The sequence below is a fragment of the Neocloeon triangulifer genome, unplaced genomic scaffold, assembly GCF_031216515.1.
Source record: "Neocloeon triangulifer isolate White Clay Creek 2 clone unplaced genomic scaffold, ASM3121651v1 ptg000012l, whole genome shotgun sequence".
NCBI classification, from domain to species: Eukaryota; Metazoa; Arthropoda; class Insecta; order Ephemeroptera; family Baetidae; genus Neocloeon; species Neocloeon triangulifer.
Window position 1 is genome coordinate 16,196,015 of NW_026775554.1, and position 16,723 is coordinate 16,212,737.

At 35.3% G+C, this 16,723-nt stretch overlaps 2 protein-coding genes across 2 annotated transcripts in view; both read right to left on the reverse strand.

Moving 5' to 3' along the window:
* The window catches only part of LOC132196685 (uncharacterized), a 41,443-nt gene extending 36,321 nt beyond the window's left edge, over positions 1–5,122 (reverse strand). The window contains exon 1 of the mRNA XM_059619490.1: positions 5,015–5,122. Coding sequence (XP_059475473.1) covers positions 5,015–5,118 — 104 coding nt within the window. The 5' untranslated portion in view covers positions 5,119–5,122. The remainder of the gene's footprint in view (positions 1–5,014) is intronic.
* A 10,853-nt stretch (positions 5,123–15,975) lies between these two features.
* LOC132196686 (DNA repair protein SWI5 homolog) lies at positions 15,976–16,704 on the reverse strand. Its single transcript, XM_059619491.1, has 2 exons — positions 16,598–16,704; positions 15,976–16,542 (listed from the first exon to the last, which is right to left on the reverse strand). The coding sequence occupies exon 2, from the start codon at positions 16,525–16,527 to the stop codon at positions 16,255–16,257; it is 273 nt and encodes a 90-aa protein (XP_059475474.1). The 5' UTR covers positions 16,528–16,542; positions 16,598–16,704; the 3' UTR covers positions 15,976–16,254.
* Between the last annotated feature and the right edge of the window lie 19 nt (positions 16,705–16,723).

A 16,723-nucleotide genomic window follows, 5' to 3' on the forward strand; every position in this document is an offset into this window, starting at 1 on the left:
TATTTAGCCCCTATGCAGTTGAAGGACAAGGCTGAAAGTTTACAATTGTAAACAGAAGAATTTATTTACAATGCTCCTAGCTTTTCGTAGTTGAATGTTCAAAATTGTCAGGAAATCTCAGTGAAAGTCTACAAGTTCAGCGCCTTTCTCTGCTTTTTCTTATTTTACACACGCTTCTGTTTTTTACTCGTGACAGATTGGCGGGTCCTGATTAGATCGAGCGACGCCAAGTAGTGTGGCGTGGCCCTGGCAAAGGGCTGATGAAAGAGGCCTCCTTACTTGATTACGCACGAATCTGGCGCGGCGTCTTGAAGAAAAACAAGCCGCCGTTCGCATGCGTGATCGAGCAGTTTTGTTTTCGCTCGCGATAACGCATCAAATTTTCATTTCCCGTGGCAACCAATTGTACGTGTTGTACTTTCTTCTTATGTACATTCCGTGCACGTAACTTGTTGACCGGCGCGAGAGAAATTTCCACAGGTATTTTGTAGGCGAAAACTGCCCCGGGAGCAGTAAAATTCAGGAAGGCTGATAACATCGACGGCAATAAATAAAATTGTACACTTTAACTTTTGATGGTGTACACAGCACATATACGACCGGTCGTTCGCCTCTCTTGCTTTCTAACTCTTGAAAATCGATCGGATGTTAAGAACGAAAAGTACACACAAGCTTCCCACAGCAACCAATACTAAGTAAGTGGAATCATTCATTCATTCATAAATTGCTTTCCTGCACGCCCTAGAGAAGAAACTGGAAATTCCTCCTTTAAAAACGTATTTATTGCCATTTTTATTCAAGAATTTACAGAATTAAACAGCAATTTATAAATAAACCACGTTAAAGCCATTATATTATTTAATTGATGTAAAAAAAATATTTTCTTTAACCATTTAAATTTAATTGCCATTTCAACTGCTGAAAATGTATGCATTATTAATTTTTATAAAAAGTAATTTTTTAAAATTTAATTTCATCACAATTTTAAAGTTACTTTCATTTTTATCTCAAAAAGCAGTTGACTTTATTCTTCAGCCTGAATTAAATTACGCGAGAACAAATTTGCATGCAAAATACGCTCGTCTCTCTTTATCGTGCTCCACAATCTCAATGTACTACACGAGCCACAAATCACACAGACCGGCGAGATAAATTGGGCCCTTTTTGCTGCTGATACTCGACTTCTTCTTTGCTGTGTGGGGTGGGTAATGAGCTAACTGCTCGTCGGAATGAAAAACGATCGAGGGCCGCGCGTACATATTTAAAAACGTCCAATACAGAAAATCCGCTTGGCTGCATATTGCGAAAGGAGGCAGAAAAAATTTGTTTAAAAAAGTTTAGAAAAAGTTGCACAATTATAGGAAAAATAATTAGCAATTTTATTATAGCCTTTTATCTGGAACTCTCCGAATATCCTTTGATAGTTGAGAGGATTATTTTTACTCGAGATGTAATTACTGCGATATTTTTTTCCACTCAGAACGATGCTTCTGGCACAGGAGCATGATTGAACGGCGGGTTGCGTTTTTCTCCCAGGGATAAGAGCTCGTAAATTTATCGCAGCCGCGGCGACTTTTTATATCAAAAGAGGGAGAGACGCATCCGCCCAACCACCACGGCGATAAATACGTATGTACAAGCACACTGCGAGCTCAGCCATAAATTTGAATTACGGCCGAAAAACCCAGTTATCATTTTTGCGCGTATATAATGAACGCAGCAGGCGTGTTCGTCGCACGCCTCCAAAAAATGTAGAACTACAAGAGTGTGCTCTCGGTAAAAATTTGTGTTCCAGAGTTGATTAAATTTCAAAAACATCAAGCAAAAACTGAACTAAAAAAAAACTTGATCTATTTTATAATTTTTCAACTGTTTTAAATTTCAAGAGTGTAAAAGATGCATATTGATTATTTTTCTAAATTTGTATATAATAAGTAGTTAACTCTTAACTCTTTGTTTCATTTCACTTTCCAAGAGTTCAGCATTCAGCTGATAATATATGAAGCATCACACATTACCTTCAAAATTCTTAAATGTAAGTTTTTGTGTGAACGAGGAAGGTTTGTCTTAAAATTAGTTCAACAAACAGGGCAATAAATTTATAAATTTCAATAAAAAGTAGAATAATAGAAAAAAAATAATTTAGTTTCTAAGTTCTCTAAAATGTTCTTAAATATTTTCGCCTTCTCTATAGAGATTAAATCATATTTATTTAATTTTTTTTCTTCTTTAATATTTATCAAGAAGTTTGAGGAATAAATTTGGTTTTAATAAATTCTTCAACAAAAACTTTGAGCAAACAGAAATCAGATTTGAATAAAACTCATACTCCTTTTATATTTTCTTTCCCGTTCTACTTTGGTCCTGGAAATTTACCCGGACACAAGGATTAGCAAAGGGAATGGGAAAACTTTCTTTGTGATTATCTCCGTCAGCTCTTCATCTCCTGGGAGCTCATTTTGAAAAACACATTCCATTGCCAGCGCCGAGAATGGAAAAAAGCAATCTGCCACGCCTCTACTTCCAGAGAGCACACTTTCCCCAACGAGGCTTGAGTAAACCGAGAAAGGTCAAACTGCTGGTTTTGAATGACGGAAAATAAATTAATGTATTCCATTTGACGAGAGTGAGACTCTCAGCGAGAATTAGCTCCGAGTTTGCTCATGCAAGACGCTGTGTGCTCGCCCAAGATAGAAATCGGCCGAGATTATTTGATGCAGCTTGCTCAGCAAGCATAATTAACGGGCTTTGATCAGCAGGTAAAAATAGACCGATAAATCAAACGACGTCGTCGCTTGACGGAAGGAGAAGCTTGCGATTTTTGCACTGCTGTTTTGGACGCACGCCGACATATTGCGGCCGAGACTGTTTTTGTGTTGGATTATTTTAGAAGTGATTTATGAAGTGTGCTTTAAATTTTGTCTGTCAAACATGCGCTTGAAGTGAATCTTTGGAAGAGCTGAAATTCTCTGAAGGATATAAGAGAAATTTAAGTAAGGAAAAATCCTCTATTGTGAAATTTAAATACAATGCCTTTTATCTAGAAAAAAATTATGTCTGACACAAATGGAACAAAGGATTCAATAATGTACTTTACAAAATTAATCAATTCAGGAAAATTTTAAATATAGAAATTGAGAATCAAATATTTTTAAACAATAATAAATTCTCTATTGCAGTTATCTGAATTTATTTTTGTGTCTACTGTCACATTTTTTTTAATTTAAAAAAAAAAATTAGATTTGAAACAAGGATTGCAAAACATATAAATTCCTAGTTGTCATAGTCTCTTGTTTGGTAAAAAAAGGTATACATTTCGAGAATAAACTATAAATAATCTCTTATTGCCATCAGGTGCACACTTAACAATCCCATTTGAATATGAAAATAAGTCTAAATTTGGGAGATTGGGTATATTTCTGGGGCAGAATCAGTTTATACTGTATTGCCTGTCCACTCCGCCGCTTAGCAACAACTCGGAGGGATATAAAAATAGCCTACGATTCAATTTGCATTGTTGATGTCCAAAGTGAAATAACCGCGGTGCGCCCAATGGTTATAAGGTCGATTATTATGGCTCCAATAGTGAAGCCTTAAGTTAGATTGAGAGCTTTATGGATCGGAGTCAGGGTCAAATTCATGTTGTGGATGCAAACACAACTATATGTATTTGCACCACAAAGGAATTCCAACAAACTACACGGAATTGCTTTCAACTCGTCTCGTATCACTCGCCTTAAGTGATAATCTCGCTCAAAAGAGGGAAAAATTTGAATGCAGATGAAAATATAAATACTTGGTGAAAATGCAAATAGCCGGTGTTGGAATGAAAGTCACGATTCCATTAAGATGCAAATTGGATACGCGCCTATAGAGGTTTTTTAATGAGACTCGTGCATGGCAGAATAATTAAGGTAAATAAAAAACAAGACCCGGAAAGTGATCAATTGCGTTCAGTGCTGGTTGTGCGAACCCATTGCAAAATTTCGAAACGTGAATAATCGTTCCTGCTGGAATAAACTTTGCTCTTTTGTTTGGACACGGCGTTGTTTGGTGTACACGTTTGCTTTTGCTGACTGGATGCGCCTCGCAAATATTAATTAACCTAGCGGTAAAAATAACATGCAAATTGTGTATCCAACATAATATGTGATGGTTAAGCATAAATTTAAAAACAGTTTAATCATGCTAAGCAAATGTTTGAGTATGTTGTTTAATTTTCAAATATAACATTGATTTTTCATAGTTTTAAATATTCAAGGTAAACAAACAACTAGAAAAGTCCGTCTTCACCGAAATTAATTTTAAAATATAATCAAAAATGGTTGGATAGAAAAATATTTTATAATTGTATTATTAAACTAAATGATTTATAATAGAAAATTAAAATTAAATGTTTGTTTGAAATGAATAAAAAAATTATTAAAGATGTAAAATAAAATAAAAACAAATACATTATATAAAAAATAAGTAGATGAGGTAAACTTGACCAATATAAAATATTTGGTTTGATGAAAGTATTGAAGCCAATTTTTCATAAATTTTAAATTATATACAGTATAAAATAATTTTAATGTGATGAGCTATAAAGAAAAGGTTGAAAAACTGAAAATGATAAAATATTTACTAATATTTATGTCTTAAAATCTAAGTCTAATAATTTAGAATACCATAATTTCAATTCACATTACAAATATGTTTGACAAAGTGGGAAGATTAAAAAAAAAATAAAAATAAAATTTAAAAAATTATAATAAAACCTGATACAATGTTTTGTCAATAATGTTATGATATAATGTGAAGTACTTTTTCTGTACTGATATCTTCGGAAATTTGCCGTCGAGAAATTGTAAGTCCAATAGAGGAAAATCGTGTAAATAAATGAAATTAAAATTCAAGATATATATTTGAAAATCCGCAGAGTGAAAAGCATGAGAGGCAAAAGCAGATGCAGGCGAAGCAAAGAGAGCGGCCAGGCCGAGCGGCCGCCGAGAGAGAGCGGAGGTGTTCCTACCTGGAGGCGGTGAGAGCTTCTGGCGGCAGAGGCTCCATGGCGTGGTGCTTCCGAGGCCGGTTTCTTCTCCGACGGTGCACGTGACGGGGCGGTTCGCTCGTCATGCTGGCCGGCCGCACACTGAACCCGAGCGATGCGGCGGGCCAAGGGCTGCGCGCTCAGCCTCCTTCTCCACGCACGACACAACTCAACAGTTGGCGGCTCGTCCAATTTGGCCGGCCCGCCCTACGCACCTTTTTCCTTAATCGAATCGCTCGCTCATTAAGCCGGCAACCGGCTCCGCACGACACACCGGCGCGTTGCATAACCCTCGATCGGCAGGGGCTCGCACAAGTCAACCGAGTGGCTTCTGCTGCTGTCACAAACAATGACACGCCGATGCACTTGTATGTCTCTTTGTACATATTGTTTCGGTAATTATATTAATTGAACGGTTTTTTTATTGATTGATATGGTTTTGATCTTGGGAGGAAACATTGAAGCGGTTACTTTTTTGAAAAATGCAATGCATTTTTTTAATAACTAAAATTATTTTACACAAAATAATAAAATTAAATCAAGATAAAACAAGGGAAGTTTTCATATACATCTCTCAACTAAAAGTTAACACCTAGTTAATCCAAAATTACACTTCAGCTATCCCTAAAGATAGCCAAAAGTTTTGAATAATTATTAAATCACGTTGACAATGAAAAGTTTGAACCAACTGCCAAAACGTTTTTATAAAAAAGCGAATTCCAAAGGTGATAATATGTTGAATTTAAAATTACAAAAAAATATTTACAGAGGAATTGAAATACTTCTTCTGTATTATAAAATATTAATCAATCTCTACCATAAAACTATTACTATTTTGAGTATTTTGAGAAAAGGTGGGGCTCCCGATCCCAAGAAGACGTTTATGAAGTGAAAAATTATGGCTTACGCTTTTATTAATTTTTTTAAGCATTTGGTTTTTTTTCATTCTGAAAAATAAGTCTTTCTAGCTACTTCTTAATAAATGTTATATTAAGAAATCCAAAAATTTTTTATTTCTAAAAGTTCATTTCCTATGTTGCAAACTTTTGTGATCAGATCAAAGATTCTAAGAAAATAATATCGTTTCTTTGAAAACCGTCAAGTGCACCATGATATCGCCCTTCGACATTATAACATGTTCAAATATTCCAAGCTTTAGTAAAAGCAGTTTTAAAATTACATCCTTTTAAATTTTAAAAAGTGAAGATTGTCATGATATCTCTAATTAGATTTGACTTAAAAATAAACAACGACAGGATCAAAACAGGGAATTAGTTAAAACTCTCAATTTTTTCAGAGTCCTGATACATTGTTAGTTTAATATTGTAAAAAATGTGGTAATTTTCCAGCTAACCAGAGCGGAAGTTACTGGATAAAATTGCATCTAGATTTCCACTATTTCCAGATCAAAATAATGGAACGTTATTAATTCCCTTCAGTGTTTAGGAAATTGATTTCGGAGAGCAATCTGCCAAGCTCTCGAGGGTTCTCCCTAAGGACTTTTAGACAAAACATGGTAGATCGCGAGAGCCTCAAACTCACTCTCGCGATCAAAGCTCAGCATCCGCTCTAGCGACTTCCGTCGGCGGATCCAACGCCTTTGGCTTCAGATTTTGTTGAAACTTCAGGTGCGTTTCGCGCAGATTGAAAAACTTGTTCAATCAGCATTGAGCGAGAGTTTCGTTCGAGAGAAGCGAGCGATCAAAGCGAGGCGTGCATTTTTATGTGCCGAGGTGAAGCTCACCATCAGCCTGACCTATTTCAAGTGCCCGCGGGAAACGTGAGCGCGGTTTGTACACGCGGCGAGAGTGCAAATGTCGGAGGGAAAAACCAATCAACCGCGTTGCTGGGAAATTAATCAACTACTTCATTTGTGAGGGCTGAAAATCGAATATATTTGCAATATTTTGCAATGGTGCTGACATGTAAACCCCGTAAATTAAATCCAGTATCAAATATATTGAAATGCGTTGTGGACTGAAATAAATTTAGCTCAACTCGTGCAAATTCATTTGATAAATAATATCAATTTGCACGGTTTATTGAAGTCACAATAGGTTTATTTCAATTTTCAAAGTGATAATTCTTTTATCGTCTGAAAAAAAAATAAAAATAGAAAGATGAAGCCTTGTGCAACCTTCTGTGGTATGAAAAAGAAAGCCTTCCTGACCCCTTCCTGATATTTGTAATTTAATAAGCTCCAAATATTGATACTTGATCCGACTTTCAGCAGAAGAGCAAGGATAAAATTACATTCAAAATGTGTATAATACTTTGAGCCCTGTTAGTTTCATATCAATACCTCGGGTGCAGGTTTCATGTTTAGTGTTTGTGAAACAGGACTCTGCATGTGTATGTATATATTTCCCCAGGCACACGGAAAAAAAAGTGTACGTTTATTGCAAATTCATCTTTTTTTTTCTCCTCAACAAAGTATGTTTGCATTGCAGGGAAGGCGGAAATAAAAAGCGTGAAATTGCGAGTTTAATAATGGCATATTTTGAGGCACAGGTGGAAAAAGTGCTGCGCTGGAATTTTATCTTGAGATGAAAAATTCCCGAGCAGCGCGGTTTAAATGAAGAAATTTCTGAGACGGCAGTTTGTTTGAGCGGAAGAAATTTTCAATTTGCAGTCGCGTCCCCAGCAGTCGTATCTTTTCTCGTCATTGTGTGCGCACAGCTGTCACCCAGCCGTAATTGATCATTAGAACTTTCTTCAATTTTCAATTTCTTGTTGAATAAACGTTTTCTCTGTCTTTAGAAAGGGTTGCGTGGAAAAGGTAAAGTTTGATTGAGTTTTATATGCACTATAAAATTCAACTCCTATTTGTAGCTGCAGACTATTATAGTTGGAACTCGTCGTGAAAAGAAATTTTTCAAATTAAAACAACCCTTCAACTAATTTTCAAATTGCGGGAATGTCTTTTAAATTCCATTAAACTAGTTGCAAAATAATATTTATTGATATACCTCAGAGGCCCATATCAAGATACACCGATCATAAATTCAAAGTTATTATAAACTATAGAACATAAAACTTCAGTTTCACTGTTCTTAAATTTTTGAAATTAAGTAAATTATTTAATTTTTAAATATTATAGAAAATTGAACTACAAAAAGTACAACATTTTGAACTTTAATTTTACATATAAAATTCTCAATTGTTATATTACATAATATATAATATTCACAACAGTTATACATAGTTCCACAATTCATTGTTTGATAATTTTTACCAATTAATCAGATATACCTGAACTTCTTATTTAAAAATGCAAAAATAATAATATTGTAAATTGTTTTTTTATTAAGATATTTTTTCCGATGATAGAAATATAATAATAAATATATAATTATAAACAGCCTAGATGGAGTTAGTAGATTGTGTAATTTGCAGTATATTTTTGCTTAAAATATAAAGTGTCTCACATAGAGCAAATTTTACAGAAAAAAATTTAATTTAATCTAATCTCTTAATTATAAATCTGCTTCATATCTTACGTTAGAAAATTCAATAATGTTAATCCCAATTTTTTTCTCAATATTATCTGTGAATAACTACATTGAAACAAAAAATGAAAAATATTCCACAATTTTCCATCCGGCTAAAAGCAAAGAATGCCAGACACGTCTCTCTGAGGACATTTTCAAGAAGAGTGCTTCCTCCATTTCTTTCTTTTTCCTTCTCTTATCCCGAGTCGAAATTGATTTTCCTTCAAAAATCTAGAATGCAAATCCTTTCGCGAGACACTCGAAATCCACAGTTGAGCCCGTCGGGCCGTGAAAGCCGCGTCGCTCCTTTTTGGCAAACAAAGAGAACGAACGACGCGTTTGATGGAAGAAAAAGCCGAACGGCGCGCGAAAAAGCTGCTTGTTAGCGTGAGACCTTGGCGAGGTCGCGAATTGCGGAGTTTCAAGTGCGACTCCATTTGCATAATGGCCAGCACTTGGCACCGACGGACGACACGTCACGCGTTTAAATTCGTGCAGCAAAACGTGGACAACACGGAATGGGCGGAACAATTTTTCACTGGCGACGGATCCGAAATGGAAAGCAAGCAAACATGCAGCATTTGCAGAGATAGTAAATTCGTTTGACAAGGCTACGTAAAAAAAATACTCGTAAATTAGTCATACGTGCAAAAATCTATCTTTTTATAACAGAAAAATCCACCTGGAAAATTTAATCAAAAGGTAAAGTGCGGCAAAAATATTTAACTCTAAATTTATTTATATTTACAAGATGATTAAAATTAAATTACTTTTAAATAATTTGTCAATCAATAATGTGCACAATAATTTATCTATAAACTATAATTTGTTAACATTTTGAAAAAGTTTCAAAAAATATTACGGAATTAACAAAAAAAGTAAAGAGATGCACATTTATTTAATAAATAATAATAATAATAAAATTCATAATAATAATAATAATAATCATAAGAATAATAGAAAAAAATTCTTGAATCATAATTGTGTCCTGATTTTTTTTAGGTGGATTTACATGTTACATTATTAATATTATTATCAAGAGTCATGACTTTTTCTCCAGCCCTTGGGTTTGATTGTGTCCATGAACTTCCTTTAGTGTGTACACAATTTCTCCATCCAAGGCTAATTTTATGAGCTGTGTGCTGTGAAAGAGTGCAAAGAGCAAATCTCGTTTACTCCTTGCCTCAATGCCCTTCCATCAAACGAGCTCCGTCTTATTCAATTTTTGCCTCACAAACCCAGACACCCAGCGGAAACTCAATGCATCTTTGCGCGAAGCAATTGCTATGCAAATGCTATTAGATTTACTATTCGTTATTTTCTTGTGCGCTCTGTTGCGACGGGATAAGAGATTCACCGGCTTTGGTGAAAACCAAGCTGATCTTCAACAAGCAGTAATTCACTTATATCAGAGGGTGATGGGATGATTAAAGGATTGAGCTTAAAACGCTTGACGGGTGCTTTAGCATGAAAGGGTTAGATGCGCCTCTGTGGACTTAATTCAAATTACCTTTTAAGTAAAGTGCTTTAAGAAAACTCTTATTGGAAAATAAACGGGGAAATCTTCTGGAAATGTGTGAAGAATAAGTGAAAAATTATAATACGTAAAGTCTAGGCAAATAAAAAAATTAATTGATCAGAAGTACTTTCCTGGCTTGAAAAAAACAGGATAATGTAATTTTAATGCAATTTCATGATTGATTCATTCAATCTACTTATTTTTTTTTTCATTCAGTCTTCCTGATTAATTAAAAATTGAATTAAAAAGTTTAAAAGAGTTAATATTTTTTTTGGACAGCAAAGAAAATAATAAGTAAATTCATAAAATATGGTTTAAAGTTTTAAGTATGTAGTTCTTTATGATCTATTGAATTTTATTATTATTGTTTATTCTTTACATTTTTAATTTTTCAATACGTATAAAAAAATCCAGAATAGAAAGAGTCGAAGTTAATAAATTAATAGTTGTAATAGTTTTAATGTAGCAACATGGCCATGACACCACGTGGAGTTGTTAATGTGATAAATAAAATACAGCCTCTCTCTGCTCACATAACTCAACGAGAAACTGCGATAATTAATTATCGCTCGGATTGCGTAAAGTGCAAACGACACGCGGCGGGTCTCGCAACTTGTTAATGATGCTCGCAAGAGCAATCGCTCGCTGTTCATATTCACTCGCTGACGACGAGAGACAGCAAGGCTTTCAGAAAATGAAAATGGGCAGAAAAAAATCCACGTTGCAAAATTACGCGCAACAAAGGAGCAGCAAAAATTGAATTACGCCCGACGAGTTTGGGTTAAAGTGCCTTCTAGAGACGGAGGGTGACAGCCGCCGAGCACATGAAACTTGCGTATATTCGTATGCTATAAAATATAAAATTAAAAGCAGACATTTCTCTCATTTTTTTAATTAGTTTTCACTCTCTAGGAATATTTGCCGCCATGTTCGAAAGACGTTCTTTGATCTATAATTCAGTCGCCATCAAAAGGCAAAACTCTTTCTCAAAGGCTGAAGGTCTCGTGTTTTTATTTTGCTTCATTTCATAAATCTCGAACATCGAGGCAATCTCCTCGTGTTCGAAAAACCAACTCCCTTTGGCGAAAAGCAGGTATTCACGGGCTGGTATGCAAAAGCACGATCAAAACGCCTTTTGAGCCGACTTGACTGAAGCAAACACTTAAATAATGCAAGCTATAAGCTAAGATGTTAGGCAAAAAATTTCACATGATGCTGAAGAAGTATGAACATTTATTTAATAATATAACTTATTTCATACTTAGTAATGCTGAACGTTATAAAACAATATATTGAGAGTGCAAAAGTCAAGTTTCTGTAAAAAAAAAAAAAGATTGGGTGGTGCCTTCTGCACCATCAATAAAAGGCACAGGCACAAAAGACTTTCGCTTGGCCTAGCCAGAAAAAAAATTATTATGAAATAAAGTGAGTGTTTTTATGAGCACCGACCATCCAAATGGGTCTATTTTTAGGACTAACAAGGACTATTTCTCGTTTAAAAATGAACAGGTTTAACCATTGGTATTGTTGCCGCGGATTATTAGAGGTCTTCAAAGAGAAGTGAATTTTGAAAAAGTGAGTGTTTTTATGAGCACCGACCATCCAAATGGGTCTATTTTCAGGACTAACAAGGACTATTTCTCGTTTAAAAATGAACAGGTTTAACAATTGGTATTGTTGCCGCGGATTATTAGAGGTCATCAAAGAGAAGTGAATTTTGAAAAAGTGAGTGTTTTTATGAGCACCGACCATCCAAATGGGTCTATTTTCAGGACTAACAAGGACTATTTCTCGTTTAAAAATGAACAGGTTTAACCATTGTTATTGTTGCCGCGGATTATTAGAGGTCATCATCAAAGAGAAGTGAATTTCGAAAAAGTGAGTGTTTTTATGAGCACCGACCATCCAAATGGGTCTATTTTCAGGACTAACAAGGACTATTTCTCGTTTAAAAATGAACAGGTTTAACAATTGGTATTGTTGCCGCGGATTATTAGAGGTCATCAAAGAGAAGTGAATTTTGAAAAAGTGAGTGTTTTTATGAGCACCGACCATCCAAATGGGTCTATTTTCAGGACTAACAAGGACTATTTCTCGTTTAAAAATGAACAGGTTTAACCATTGTTATTGTTGCCGCGGATTATTAGAGGTCATCATCAAAGAGAAGTGAATTTCGAAAAAGTGAGTGTTTTTATGAGCACCGACCATCCAAATGGGTCTATTTTCAGGACTAACAAGGACTATTTCTCGTTTAAAAATGAACAGGTTTAACAATTGGTATTGTTGCCGCGGATTATTAGAGGTCATCAAAGAGAAGTGAATTTTGAAAAAGTGAGTGTTTTTATGAGCACCGACCATCCAAATGGGTCTATTTTCAGGACTAACAAGGACTATTTCTCGTTTAAAAATGAGCAGGTTTAACCATTGGTATTGTTGCCGCGGATTATTAGAGGTCATCAAAGAGAAGTGAATTTTGAAAAAGTGAGTGTTTTTATGAGCACCGACCATCCAAATGGGTCTATTTTAAGGACTAACAAGGACTATTTCTCGTTTAAAAATGAGCAGGTTTAACAATTGGTATTGTTTCCGCGGATTATTAGAGGTCATCAAAGAGAAGTGAATTTTGAAAAAGTGAGTGTTTTTATGAGCACCGACCATCCAAATGGGTCTATTTTCAGGACTAACAAGGACTATTTCTCGTTTAAAAATGAACAGGTTTAACCATTGTTATTGTTGCCGCGGATTATTAGAGGTCATCATCAAAGAGAAGTGAATTTCGAAAAAGTGAGTGTTTTTATGAGCACCGACCATCCAAATGGGTCTATTTTCAGGACTAACAAGGACTATTTCTCGTTTAAAAATGAACAGGTTTAACAATTGGTATTGTTGCCGCGGATTATTAGAGGTCATCAAAGAGAAGTGAATTTTGAAAAAGTGAGTGTTTTTATGAGCAGAGACCATCCAAATGGGTCTATTTTCAGGACTAACAAGGACTATTTCTCGTTTAAAAATGAACAGGTTTAACCATTGGTATTGTTGCCGCGGATTATTAGAGGTCATCAAAGAGAAGTGAATTTTGAAAAAGTGAGTGTTTTTATGAGCACCGACCATCCAAATGGGTCTATTTTCAGGACTAACAAGGACTATTTCTCGTTTAAAAATGAACAGGTTTAACCATTGGTATTGTTGCCGCGGATTATTAGAGGTCATCAAAGAGAAGTGAATTTTGAAAAAGTGAGTGTTTTTATGAGCACCGACCATCCAAATGGGTCTATTTTAAGGACTAACAAGGACTATTTCTCGTTTAAAAATGATCAGGTTTTACAATTGGGTTTGTTGGCGCGATGATTGTCGAGCGCAATTGTTATACTTTCGCGCCAGAGCACGAGTGCAGTTTTTAAACGCGGCCATTGTAAAAGTAAATTTACCTTCAAAAGTATATTATATTTAAATTGAAAAAATTTTATCCTTTAAGTCAAATGAGTTAAATTATATTTAAAGTTTGAGTTAAATGGAGAATAAAAAATGCATAAATTGAGCAACAATCAAATATAGGAAATTTTGTGACATTCTTGATTCCGATTGTTACTCCCGAATTTTGAACAGATTCTTTCACTCAAAATGTCAGCGGCCGCTAGTGAGGTAAAAATTCTTATAATTTAAATTAATTTCTCTTAAATTAATTTTAAATGTTCTTAACATTTGATCAGTTTGAAAACAGGTAATAAAATAAGTCTGTTATAATTCCAGCAAACTCCGTCACGAAACGACCGTCCAGATGGAAGGGCCAAGAAGTCGAAGACTTCAAAAATAAACGTTCGAGGTGGCGGCTGGAATGCTTTCCGCTCCGCAACCGCCAGAGAGCAGCCTGGAATGCCCCTGGCGGAGATGATGGAAAAGTGGAGTAATCTTGCTGAGGAGGAAAAGAAGGCTTGGGCTAAGAAGGCGGTGCAAATGAAAAAGATGAAAATGAAAAAAAAACTGAGGGTCAAAATCGGGAAAAAGTAGGCCCCTTTATTCTTCTTCGCACCGTTGTTACTCTTTGTTAGATTATGTTAATATGAAATGATGTTGTTATAATTTTGTGTGTTTATTTCAAGTTCGTCAAGAGCATAATTATCCACGCTTTACAATCACTGCCATAGGCATGCAGATAAGATAATCATTAACTTGAGACGAGAGACAATTACAAATTTTTAATTGAAATTTTTTATATTTTAAGAAAAGCTTTCAAGACGCAATTTAAATTAAAAAATAACTATAACAAATTCCTACTTTGCGCCGATTTTTTTGAAATAGTTCAATGCAATAATATATTTGATGTTTCCTGCTGCCGAGCTTACATCACAACTTTATAAATTTATTAATTCCGTGTCAGAAAGTCACGGCATACTGGAATACAAACTCTGCATAATCAAGACCTTTTCATCCCTCATAACGCCGCCGCTTCTAGGGCATATATTACGTCCTCTTCTCTCGCTTCTGTTGCAAGAGCAGGCCGTGCAATGTGCGTTCATGTACGTACTTTTCTCCTGTTTGAAGTGGCCGACGGCGCAGAAAATGAGAACGACCACAAAGCGACCCGCACACTTGCCTAATTTTCATAAAAAATGCGCGTTCATGACGAGGAAATTAATGTGGTAAATATCAAGGCCAAGCTGGTTACACCACCCTTTGGCTAGAAAAGTTGGAATTGTAACCCGGCAGGGGCAGAATAAAGCGATCTGGAGGATAAATCAGTTTTATATGGTCGCACAGACACGTGAAAATAAAAAGGCATACCTTGGCGAATAAAACATGAGCTGCCGACAACTTATGCCTGGAAAATAAAACCATAAAACTGGGCAGACTGCGTGGAGTTGAGGTTTATGGCGAAAAGGGTTTGCGCGTACACCCAGCAGGTGGGACCTCCGCAGTAGCTGTTTTACTGCCCTTTTGAAGCACCTCGGATAAAATTTGTGCCAAGTCAGCTGTGTGGATTTCTCACTCCGATAGAGCCGCAGCTTTGTCAAATGGTGGAAAGACTGCATTCTCGAGTATGCTGCAGGAATATATTATTTTAATAAATTTATGTATTCATATTTGTGCATGTCTTGATGTCTCTGTAGTTTTTGGACGCAGTAGTTATTAGGAACATTCTCTAGGAATTGAAATTTAGAATTCCAAAATTAATATTTTTATCTAAAAATTCCAATATAAAAATAGTAAAAAATTCACGGTTATTTTAACACCTTTTTAATTTACATTAGTTTTTATTAATAACTTTGATTATTACTCAAACATATATTTTGCTGCTAGTTTTAATGAACAAAATATTTCATTTTTCCTTCAAAATCAATATTCCGTGTTATGAGAAATCGACCTGCAAATTATTTCTCACTAACTATATTAACAAATTAATAATCATGCTGTTACCGCAATATAAAAATATTATTAACTTTTATATTTCTTTGTTTATATAATTATTTATTTTTGAATATCTCATACTGTGCCCGCCACACAATAAAAGGGCCAGCGAACCCACAATCAGCAAAAGTGCTTGAGAAAAGAAATGCTATTCCGAGATGGCGAGTGGGGAAAGCTGTGCAAACATTTGCAAAGAGGGTTGTTCTCTCTTCCGCCGGACCGAGCGTGTGATGCATTTTCCCTCGTCAGAAAGACAAATGAAAGAACAGGACGGATATATTTGCTCGCGAGTACGTCAGTGTTTCAGTCACGAAATCTTGGTCGAATGGCTCCTAGTCAGCCAGTTCAGTGACTTGGTTCCTCTGTTGTAAAATTATTTGGTAAGAACATATTCTGCAGACCAAAAGGTTTTTGCAAGTGTCAAAAATAAAAAATGAAATAGGAATTAAAATTAATTTATATATTTTGACTAATATTTTTAATTGCGTAGCTTTGAAATAAAATTGAGAGTAAAAATTTTTGATTTCAATATTTTTGCAAAATAATTTTATTTTTAATCGTATTTTTAATATACTTGTGTGCATTTTCAAACTGGCCATTTATTACTACACAACATATTAATAAATTTTTAATATAAGTGAAAAATCGGGGGGAAAAATCACTTTCACTTTAAATATTATTTTAAAATTATTCAGCATATATGAATGTTATTTTATTGGTCAATCAGCTCTCTGTCGTTTGCAGTCTCGTCGCATATATTGTAATGTAAATGGTACTCACAAAGTGCATTGATAAATTGGATAAATTCATTCGTCCTTCTTGGTGGGCAGATCATAATTCTCGTGCATCTCCCTCACGGTGACCTGTTCATGGTTGGCCAGCACGCCCAGGACGGCTTGAGCAGCGTCCTTGACGTCGTTGTACTCGTGTAGGGCATCGATGTGCTTCTTCTTCAGTTCCTCCAATACTTCCTTGCTTGTTTGCTCGGCGACCACAGATTTCAGGGCCTCAAGCTCGGCGGTCAATTTCGCCTCTTCTTTTTGCAGCTTTGCTAGGACCTTATTGTCAGGGCCCGACATGTTTGGCTTGCGACGCTGAATAAAAATAGAGATAGAGGTTGTGCAAATAAAATCACTTTTTGTTTCTTACTTAAACAAATTCACAGATATAAGCAAGTTAGCGTCTACCCCAACAAGAGTCTACCCCTTCAGCCAGTGCATGCTTTCGCGCTTTCGCCGGCAACAACTCCAGCTGACTTCTGTCATTTAAAATAGG

What these genes read in the sequence shown, in the direction of transcription:
- LOC132196686 (XM_059619491.1), bottom strand. Translation starts at nt 16,527, where the DNA reads ATGTCGGGCCCTGACAATAAGGTCCTAGCAAAGCTGCAAAAAGAAGAG.